The 10,588-nt window shown below is 50.1% G+C and overlaps 1 protein-coding gene across 6 annotated transcripts in view; it reads right to left on the reverse strand.

The window, feature by feature from the left end:
• Positions 1–408: 408 nt before the first annotated feature.
• Positions 409–10,588, reverse strand: part of LOC147142804 (RNA-binding protein 39-like) — a 15,905-nt gene continuing 5,725 nt past the window's right edge. For 2 of the 6 annotated variants that reach the window (XM_086040539.1, XM_086040540.1), the window contains exons 3-15: positions 9,626–9,672; positions 5,745–5,909; positions 4,489–4,584; positions 4,297–4,414; positions 4,046–4,198; positions 3,084–3,230; positions 2,948–3,013; positions 2,586–2,790; positions 1,978–2,064; positions 1,769–1,880; positions 1,576–1,681; positions 1,423–1,501; positions 409–732 (exon numbers count right to left, since the gene is read on the reverse strand). In XM_086040539.1, coding sequence (XP_085896665.1) covers positions 629–732; positions 1,423–1,501; positions 1,576–1,681; positions 1,769–1,880; positions 1,978–2,064; positions 2,586–2,790; positions 2,948–3,013; positions 3,084–3,230; positions 4,046–4,198; positions 4,297–4,414; positions 4,489–4,584; positions 5,745–5,909; positions 9,626–9,672 — 1,485 coding nt within the window. In that variant the 3' untranslated portion in view covers positions 409–628. Of the gene's footprint in view, positions 733–1,422; positions 1,502–1,575; positions 1,682–1,768; positions 1,881–1,977; positions 2,065–2,585; positions 2,791–2,947; positions 3,014–3,083; positions 3,231–4,045; positions 4,199–4,296; positions 4,415–4,488; positions 4,585–5,744; positions 5,913–9,625; positions 9,673–9,798; positions 9,906–10,588 lie in introns of all 6 variants that reach the window. The other 4 variants (XM_086040535.1, XM_086040536.1, XM_086040534.1 and 1 more) reach the window with 3 other exon arrangements.

Below are 10,588 nucleotides of genomic sequence, written 5' to 3' on the forward strand. Positions count from 1 at the left end.
TATTCTCATCCACGAAACTACAGATATGATTTGTCCCCTTTCCCTTCCCCTTCCCCACACTTTCTCTCCATCAGCTGGTCTAATTCCTCGGTCCCGGAGGAAGACAACGCGGCCACCCACCTTCTACGTTACGCCCGGGGGACAACAGCTACGGGGGTGTGGCCGCATCGCGCCTCCCCAAGATGCTCAGTCTGCCTCCGGAGGTGGCCAGGAGCTACCGTGACGACATCACCGTCACGCACCCGAACGAACCCCACCAAAATGTGACCCATCGACTTGCAAAACAAACAAGGGACCGTGAGCACACTGATGTGTGCGTGTTTATTAGTTTGTAGCTCACATCGAAAAAACTGCTTGAAAGCGTGTGATGTCGTGTTTCAAAAAAGACACTTGTTGATGACTTGAAAATAAAGTTTAATCAAGGATTTTATTAGAAAAGCAAGACGAATGTTTGACGTCGGCGGTCGGGCCCCCTCGCAGCTCACAGAGCTCACTCATTGGACAGCACGGGCCCGCGCTGGACGGAGGCCACGCCCTCGACATTTTCAACACGACAGGAAGTCAACAGGAAGTAGCTTACTGAACGATCCGAAAACCAGTTATCAAAACATGTCCAGCGCTAGCGGAGTCATCGGCGCGGGGGCGGGACCAGCAGCTGCGTGGCGGTGGCGGCGTCCGGGAACAGGTTGTGGTAGGCGGGAAGCGGCACGTACGCCGCCTTGATCATCTTGCCTGCAACCACACGGACGAGCTCATCAACACGGACGCCGTCATACTCGGTGTGCTCGTTGCTGTCGCGTTACCGCGACAGTTTGCCATCTCTGGCAAAATCATGTTCGGCCAAATGCCACAGCCTGTTCCTGTTTGACTCAATTGCCCTGGAGTGTCAACTCATCGTTGTCCAGCTGACTCTTCTAGGATCAAGTTCAGGGTTTTATATTCCTATTTCAACCACTACGCTCACTGCAAACGTTTCAGAAACTCGCGAGACCCTGATGTCAGGACTCGACCGCTCACCAGGAGTATAACCGTCTCGATGCTTTGTTGCCGAGCCGCACAAAAGGAGCGAACATTTATCATCAGATGAAGTGACGCGTGCTGTTTTTTGGTGGGGGGGAATTAGGTTTGCACACTTCATGGATTGGCGCTTCCTCAACTACAGTCCATCGAAGTGCATGAGTCTACAGACCAGATCTCGTCATACCCTAGCAACAGGCGAGACGTTTGCATGCGTGCCTACGCGTCGGTATGTATGCAGCGGACCACCGGTTGAGTCACTTCATGGGCTCGGAGACACAGCCAATGGAAACGGAACAAACGGGTTGCGGGAGCCCCACAAGCAAGTCGCCTCGGCGCGTGGGCGCAAGCGTGGCCCAGACGGCAACTGTTGCATTCATTAAGTCACGCGCCGACAAATCTCACCCGCAAAGTATCGTCCGTGAAGAGCGCCGACGGCCGCCATTGCAGCAGGGATGGACGGACACTTGACATACACGTTGCCCTGGAAACCACAAGCGTAACTGAGCCGGTGCGCGCACCATCAGGCACCGTCAAGAGTTCAGGCGTCACTTGTACCTCCGTCGAGTTCTTGTCCACGTAGATGTGAACGACGCCGCCGTGTTTGTTGCACTCCTCAATGACATCGTGCTGGATGTCCACCTCCCAGCCAGGATGATCCTCACTGACACACGGAAACATTAGCACCGACAGTACGTGCTGGGGTTCCACATGTTAGGCAGCCGCAAGGTGTGCGTGTGCATGCGCGCACCTGCTGGGGTTGAACATATTGGAGAGCTGGAAGCAGTGCGTTGCCAAAGGCTGAGAGGGAAGGTTGAGTGCCGGGGGGTTCATGTTGAGGTTCATGGATGGATTCATGGCAGCTGCCAATCAATCAATCAATCAATCAATCAATCAATCACACGCACAATGGGTTAGTGAGGCCAGGGCGCGGCTACGGTGGAGTCGCACCAGCCTTACCCGAGACGGCGGCCATGGCGCCGATGGCGATGGCGCCGCTCATCTGCAGCGCTTGCTGGGCAGCCGGAGGTATCTGCAGGCCGGTGCCTGAAGGCAGAACCGCAAGACAACACCGTTCGGACGGAAACTCATTTCAGCTCTGACATTCAAGCGGGACACGTAGTCGGCTATCATTTTGAACTGCAATTGTGGCATTACGTCGCTTCCAAACTTGACAAAAAAGCAGACTGTAATTTGCGTCAAACTATTTTGCGGTGACTGGAGGCTAAGTAATCAATCAATCAATCTGTAATCAGTTGAAAATGAGCAATCATGCATAAACAAAGCTAAAATTATTCAAGGGAACTAAACCCAACATTTGTGTGTGTGTGTGTACATCCTTTTCCCACCAATGCATTTGAATGGGTGACAATTCGAGACAGATGCATTTTTTTTAGGGCTGGGCTGGTCAAGCCGTCCCAAAACAACACCCGCCCCCACCCCCCGTTTGAACAGAGGCAAGGCAAACACTTCAGAGGAAAAGGGTTGCTTTGAGCTAGTGGGGCAGGGCGCGTGAACGTGAGCACGGAATCGGGAAATCCAGACAAGAAGCTATCGGCGCGCCTCACCCTCGGCGAGGCGGGCCATCAGTTGCAGCCGCCCGGTGGTGCCCAGGTCGATGCCGGTGCGCTCCAGCTCGTCGCTGTCCAGCAGAGAGGCGGCGGCCGACCCGTCGCTCCGCTCGGTCACGTGACCCACCTTCATGGGCCGACCCGCCAGCTCAAAGCCGTTGAGCTGCTCCAGAGCTTTCTTGGCGCACTCCGCGTCTGCAAACTGATACGGTCCGATCAGAAACGATACGACAAGGGCACGGGAGGAATTCAAACAGAGAGAAAAAAAAAAAGGGAAAAAACATTTCTATAGCCGTCTTTACTGTTACTATTCAAATTTGTTGAAAATGAGCAGTTTTATTCTTGACAGGGGGACTCACTGTGATGAAGCCGTATCCTTTGGACCGGCCCGTCTCACTGTCCATCATCAGCTGGATGCCTTCGATCTGACGACAAAACGTGAGCACGTCAGCCATTTCAAGTTGCCGTTTCTTAGTCGACCCGAAAGCGTCTCACCCTCCCAAAGGGCTCAAAGATTCCTCTCAGCATCTCTTCTGTGATGTTGAAATGCAGCGAGCCGATATAGAGCCTCATGGGTCCCGACGAGCCCTTCTGAAGGTTGTTGGCGGCGGCGGCGGCCGCCGCCGCTCGGTTCTTCTCGGCCTGGACACGCAAATCCCAATACGGTTAACAGCGGCCGTCTAGTCGTAGCTCGCCAGTCACACACAAACTCACTTTCTTGAGTTAGACCCAACACACCCCTCCGCCCCCCTCCCAAATTCACTTTCTTGAGTTAGACCCCCCCACACACAAACTCACTTTCTTTAGTTTGCCCCCCCCCCCCCCTTCTGTGGAACTCATCCGGAACCATTTGCTAAAACAAACATCTCACGAAAATGATGCTAACGCCCTGGCTGAGTAGTAATTGGAGCCAAAGTGACAAATCGGGTCTCGGATCTTTGCATGGTGGGGAACAGCTAAGTTTAGCCTGGGTTGTTAGGTAAGATAGCGAGAGTCTTGGCTGCATGTGTAGGTTTCCGCTACGCCGAATGACTATGAAAAGGTTCAAGATAACAAATAAGTGAAATGAATATTATTGACCCATTATTTGTGCAGGAAAGGCAAGTGAGAGCAGATTCTCATTTTCAATGACAACCTACGGGCGTGCATTTCTTGACCACAACTTACTATTGTGCGCGCACGCTATATTGTGGCTAGGGATGCTCGACATCATTTTTTCTTCAGACCGATACCACCACGATACTCAATTCTTGCTTAGTCACCGACACCACGAGTACTTTTGATGCATCCCATCTCCCCATCAAATCAACGACAGATCTTTTTACTGCATATAGCCCAATCTTGTCGTTTCCCTTAATGTCGCATGAAATGAATGGCATACTTTTTCATCCTGCGGTTGCAGTGACGAGCAAAAGACAAGACAGAGGAGCTTTCGGCGCTCGTCGCTCGCATGTTACCTGCGAGGCCTGCACAATGATGGGAACTCCCAGCAGCCTTTGTCCCGTCAGCCCGATGGCGAGAGGAACGGAGCTGGCCTCCACAAACTCAATGTAAGCGATGCCCTTTGACCGGCGCGAGTTCCTGTCCGAGATCATCCTCACGTCTCGAACCTGCGCGCGGACGGACGAGGCCAGGCCAGGCCAGGCCAGTCAGCGGCTGCAGCCCATGGAAAGAGCACCCGCCCCCTCTCGCGGCGTGGCGACGTTACCTTCCCCACGGCGGAGAAAAAGTCCTCGAGGTCTCGAGGGCGAATGCGGGCAGCCAGCTGCATGCAGAAGACAGTCCGGGCATCTCGCTCCTCTGGAGTCAAGTTGTCCACCGGAGGTCTTCGCAGGACAAAAGACAAAAATGCATAAGACAAAACAACATCTGAAACCTCCAACATGTCTTCAAGACTTACTTGTTGGGACTCTTCTCCCTCCTGATGGGGCTCTTCTCTCTTCTGATTGGACTTTTCTCCCTCCTTATGGGACTCCTGCTCCTCGAGCGCTTCCGCCTGCACACACGGGTGGCAAAACGCTCCTGATGACCGCAGGGTTTTTCCCGCATCGGCAATTTGGAGGCGGGCGCTTCGGCCTCGTTTTAGCTCTGCTGGGTGACTCTCCAGCATTGGCACGCCCGCAGCACCATCTGATTGGTTGCTGGTGCAGCGTGTAACACCCAATCAAGCAGTGAATGCCGCACGTTGCTCTGCTCTCCCACGAGGAGGAGGAGGAGGAGAAAATATTACCACTTGCAGTTGGCCCGGCGGGTGGATGTGGGTTGCAAAGCTAAGCTAAGCTGAGGTTACAGGAAATTGTAATAAAGCCCCAGTCTTGTACAACTCCAAATGACTTGTCACATGACTTATGAGCCTATTCGGGTTATATGAACACAAGCGGCAGCTGTGCTCGCGCACAGCGTCTCTCTCTCGGCGCGCCTGTTGTGTGTCGCCTGAATTAACACCAATTGTACATCCAATTGTGCAAAGCACGGCGAGCGAGTTGCCGCATCCATCTTTACTTACGGAGCGCTTTCACAACAGCTGCAGCTCTAACAAAGCGCTTTAACATCAAACATTGACAATAATACCACGGCCGTATTAAATGGGCTTTAAAAATAACGCTGGGGGGGAGCCAGCTGGGGGTTAGCTTACAGGCAAACACAACTAGCTGCTAATTTTCTATGTCAACCACATGGCCCCCCCGAGGAGCTTGAACCATTGGAAATAAGGTTGCTGACAATACTGATAGGATGCACTGTTTTGTTCCAGCATTTCAGTTATATTGCATTTTGGAAAAGTTCACTGTAGTAAACTAAGGAACTATTTAATGGTTTACGTTTCCATTTAACTTCATAAAACATGCCGCTGAGCCTGGGAGCTCCATGCACTTTTGGTTGGACACATTCAAACAAAGTTATCCATTTTCTCAGAAAGAAAAACGTTTAACACGTTGACAATCACAAAAGCTGTTTAATAAGCGCGCTTTAAAGACATTGAGAATTTTTATTGAAAATTTTGACACCAGTTTTTAGTTTTCCAAATTTTTCTACAAATGAATTATCGGCTATCATTTGAATACCAATAAATGGGCATGGGGCCTGACAAAAACAAACCAAAAAAATGCATACGGGTCGAGCCCGAGGGGAAAACCCCGAGGAGTACGAGCAACTCACGTCTTGTGGTAGTCTCTGTAGCGCCCGCCCCTCTCGCGACTGCGCCGGCGCTCTCGGCTGCGACTGCGCCGCTTCTCCCGGCTGCGTTTGCGCTCGCGGCTGCGACTCCTCTTCCTCTCTCGACTTTTGCTGCGCTTCCTGTCGCGGCTGCGGCTGCGCTTCTTCCTGCTGGAGCGGCGGCCAATCACAACACGGCAGCGATGGCCGCGGTTACTGGCGAGACGACCGGGACATGGCAGACGCCAGATAGGAGAGACGGCAATACACACGGGCAGACGGACGAGAAAGGAAGGCGGGCGGGACGGGACAGAAAAAAGATTCTGGACCTGACAGACAAAGCAAAGTTGAAGGACAGGCAGCAGGCCACCGGGAAGACAGACGCACAGATACGACAGGCAGGGAGACAACACGGACAGATTGGCAGGACAGGAGGACACACAGGATTCCCCCCCCCCCCCCCTTTTGCGTATAGCAAAAGCGGATGGGGATTTGATTTAGTTCCCCAGCATGAACCTGCATCAACTCCCACAGAAAAACGGGACATACATTTGTCTTGGTGCATATATATACTGGGAATACAGGCGTGCATGTAAGCAACGGGCACCCCTTTTGTCTCCAAACAAATCATTAAGGCCACGCTCCCCCCAAAAATATTTCAAAAGGACTATTTTTGTTTACATTTTGAACAAAAATGTCTTAAATAACATTCCAGCAAGAAAATTAATTGATCAAATCAATTTATGGCAAAACAATGTGCAAATGGTTAGACTCGTGGTTTGTGACTTAACAGAAAGGCGGAAAGCAAAAGTGACTGTTGGCCGCCACACTGTTGGTGTAAGCAGTGCATGTCTGCAAGGGAATACATATATATACACATATGTAAACATCAATTATCCAATGCAAGATATCCGATGGACTGTTTTCCAAACAATGTTTTAAAAAGCATGAAGAAGAAACTTCAAAGAAGCGCTTGAGAATATGTAGAAGGTGCCAGTGGTAGTCAAAACGCAGCCTTCCTGTTCATGTGTTCATGGAATAAAACTTAAAAGGGAATAATTCATCAGGGGACCGCCATGATCACCATCGGCTGACGATCGCAATTCCCATCCTACGATATAGAGGGTATTCCCTGATGTCACGCGCGCCATTTTGCGGGTTCAGCTACGGCGCCCGCGCTTCTCAGACTTCTGTTATTTTACCATGGAAATGTCACACTCATCTCCCTCTACCGCTACTTCTGTAAAGACGACGTAGGCCGAAGGTCGAGATCAGCAGTAAGTAAGTTGAAGCTCGCTTTGATGAATGGAATCGATCCATACGGAGCAAAGGGGGACTTCTCAAGGGACTATGCAAACTTTTCTCTCGATTCCCGACATCGTCCAGACTATTTAGTGAACGCTATGCACCTTGCAAGACATGAAAGCTTCCAAACCACTTGAGTCCTCATTCGTGTGTTGAAAGATGCCCAACATCTCTCCGTCAGCGATCAAATTCTCATCATTGCGAAGGGAAGTCTTGCCTCAAAACTAACAACAGCTATGTGCACGCCTTAATGACAACATGTCATTTATTGCTTGATTCTAAGGGTTGCATGTTTTAAATGTAGTGGGAGCACAACATAATCCATCTTTACAAGATGATCATTTATGGTAAACCGTGATAACACTCCCAGCTAGGGCTGGGCGATATGACTGAAAAGTATATCACGATATAAGCGTTTCATATTGGTCGATATCGAATAATGACCCAAAGAAAAATACATTTCGCTTATTTTATTTTCACATAATACTTAACCTTTAATAAGAGGCCAATGTAACTATGAAAGAGTGAAATAAACCTGTCGATATTAAGATTAAATCAACTCCATTTTAAAGAAAAAAGGGGCCTAGAAGGGCCGAGAAATGTTTGAAAAACGGTCACAATCTAATTTCATATCAGTCGGTATTGATAATGATTGATTTTGTTTGAAACCTTACCTTTAAATAGCAGTCAACTGTTTTTTGTACATCGTTATGTCGCGTAATGTGCAGTTTGTCCCCCATCAGTGCATTGCAAATGCGCATTTGCATTAGGTCTACCCCAAAGCAGTTGTTGACACACATATTAGCCTTCATTCAATGTTCATCCAATGCAAGTGAACGAATACTCTCTTGCATTGCATACATCATCGCTGACCAACCGTCTTAAGGACTACTTTATCGTTTTAGCGGACTCACTATTGCAGTAGTCCATACATTTTACCTGCTTGATTTTACCTTGAGTGCGATGCCGGCGTTGGATAAGGCTAACTATTGTCCAGCATGTCAAATACAAGAACTCCTCTACTTGTACACCATGGCTCCATCCACAGGTTTTTAATAGGGTTATCATGCATACTATAATTTAATTGTAGGAGTTGCGCTGAGTCAAGTGGTCATTTATTTGAGCAAAGTTACGATGTGAGCATAGCGCACGGCCGCCGAGTTAAGCGCTTCTTCTTGTTGGTTTAAATGCTTCTTCCTCGTCGGTTTAAACGCTGCTTCTTCATGTTTGGAGGCGGAAGCGCGCTGCCTACATCACGCACCACGCTGCGATCGGGTTTGTTTTCCTTTTTTCTATTCAACGTTTTATCGAAGGCATTTTCTGTCGTATCGATCACGTGTTAATCGCGATACATACCGATATCGAATTATCGGCCCATCCCTACTCCCGGCACTCGAAAAGGAAAGATGTAATGGCGATAGTTCAAACCATCAATGTAGATTATTACTATGTTTAAAAACATGAAACAGTCTGAAGTAGATTTCCTATTTAGTGATACACAAATGCCAGTTCAAGTGTATTTTGCCAGGTGGAAGTCTTTTCGATCCATCCTCGCAATCCATGCCTTTCTTCTGCTCTCACGCAGTTCCTACTCATGGTGTCTGATGTGACGAAGAAGCTTCTTTTCACGGCGCACGCGTTTACAATTGTGAAGCGGTTCAATAAATGAATGAAAATAACTTTCTACAAACACGCAATCTCAGCATGCGTGCTTGCTCACCGGCCCGGCCGGAAGTGCTCGTTTCCCCCAAAGTATGGCCGGCGTGATTGACTGGCGACGCTCGATGATGTCACGTGGATATTATCCATATTTGATGACGTGCTTTGAAGAGGATTTTAGCAAGTGTTCAAACCATGTCGTCAACCTGTTGTACTGCTGGTGCGTCCGCAAACCCGTTTTGTGGGTTTGGCGTCCAAACACAAGCGTGGGAGCAGTTGTGACCGACGTTCATTTCACTTGACAGCAGAGGGTGATATTCCCAACAGGAATGAAGATTGATGAATTCTTGTTTCCTTCCTAATCCACAATATTAATCAGAGCACAGTGTTTTTACTGGCGCTGTCATAAACAACTTCCCCTCGCTGGCGATACGCGACCTGTCCAGGTCATTTCTTTCTCCGGCCAGTGAATGGATCGCAACGGGGCCGCCCTGGCTGTCTTCAAGGCGTTCCGCCTCTCATATGGGAAGTTCTTGGCCAGTTTGTGCAACAATCCTTTCGAGCTAGCGCTGTCGCCATCAAACTTTTTGAAAAGTGTTTCCCATTAGGATTATTCCCTCAAATCGAGTAATCCAATGGATTTCAAACGTCATAAGGATGTTTTGACTATACTGTTGGCATGACTCATCCGCCGAAAAGTGCTGAAAATGTCGTCTCGCCCTATTTTTGTGGTGGAGTTATCACACTTGGTCAACTTTTCCCCCCAGCCTTATTTTTAGTCCCCCCAAAATAAAGAATCAAAAGAAACTTGGGTTTGGTTCCCCCTGAATCACAAAAAGGGATGAAGGACAGGACAGGACAAGACAAGACAAGACAAGACGGCAGGCGGACGTGCAACAGTCACGGACGGCGGCGGGTACCTCTTGGCCTGTTCGTCCCCGCCATTGGGGCTGGCCGTCTTGTCGTCCTAGCGGGGTCGACAGAGAAGAGCGTGAGGAGGCAGACGCGACATTGGGGAGTTGGCGGGGGAGGGGGCGGGGGGAGGGGGGGCAAAAGAGAATATGGAGAGTGAGTGAGTGACATTCAAACAGACTTTTTGTGTGCTGGGGGAGGGGGTCAGAGCTGAGGCAGGCGGCCGACTCGGGCGGGAGGGACTCTTCTTCCTCTGAGGGTGCTGCGCTGGGACGCCTCTCAAGGGCCCTGCAGCAGACAGGAGTCTTGCGTCAAGTCAACTCGCAAGTGGGCAACCTCTTGCCTCTTTCCTTCCTTCCTTCCTTCCTTGCGCTGGCGGGCTCCTCAGCCGCCCTCATCCACCTTATGACTTCACAAGCGCCAGGAGCGTTACTATGGCAAACAGTCCAGCCCCTTCATTTCGTGAAGATGCGCAGTGTGCATGTGAATGGCATCTACCAAAACGCCTGCCCGGTTATGCCACGTGACCTTTTGCAACAAAAAAGACATTTGCAAGTACCGAGCGAGATCTCACCCACCGCTGTGGCCTGGCCGTTCCCCCTGCCTATTTGTGGCTTTTTTTGGGGGTGGGGGGACCTGTTGGCTGTGACTTGCTGTTTTGGGGCTATTTCTCAAGTGCCACCAGATGGCACCAAAGGCCTGTGGCTGAAACTAATGCAGAACAATGCGGGTGATTGTTTAGCCAGTGACGTCAGCAACCTCCGGACCCACCGGCAGCCGCTGTGTTGGAGGACGGCACGCCGTGTGCGCGTGTTTGAATGGAGGAATCTGATTGATGGCCAACCTTGAATAACGATGAATCAGTGTGCAGGGTTCGGCTACAACAAAAGGGGTGGGATGGACAAAATCCCATCTCGCCGTTTCTCAGCGACTATTTTGAACCGTGGCGAGAGGATGGCAAAATTGTCAAG

This window comes from Filicampus tigris, chromosome 9 (assembly GCF_054856515.1).
Source record: "Filicampus tigris isolate MCC_2025a chromosome 9, RoL_Ftig_1.0, whole genome shotgun sequence".
NCBI lineage: Eukaryota > Metazoa > Chordata > Actinopteri > Syngnathiformes > Syngnathidae > Filicampus > Filicampus tigris.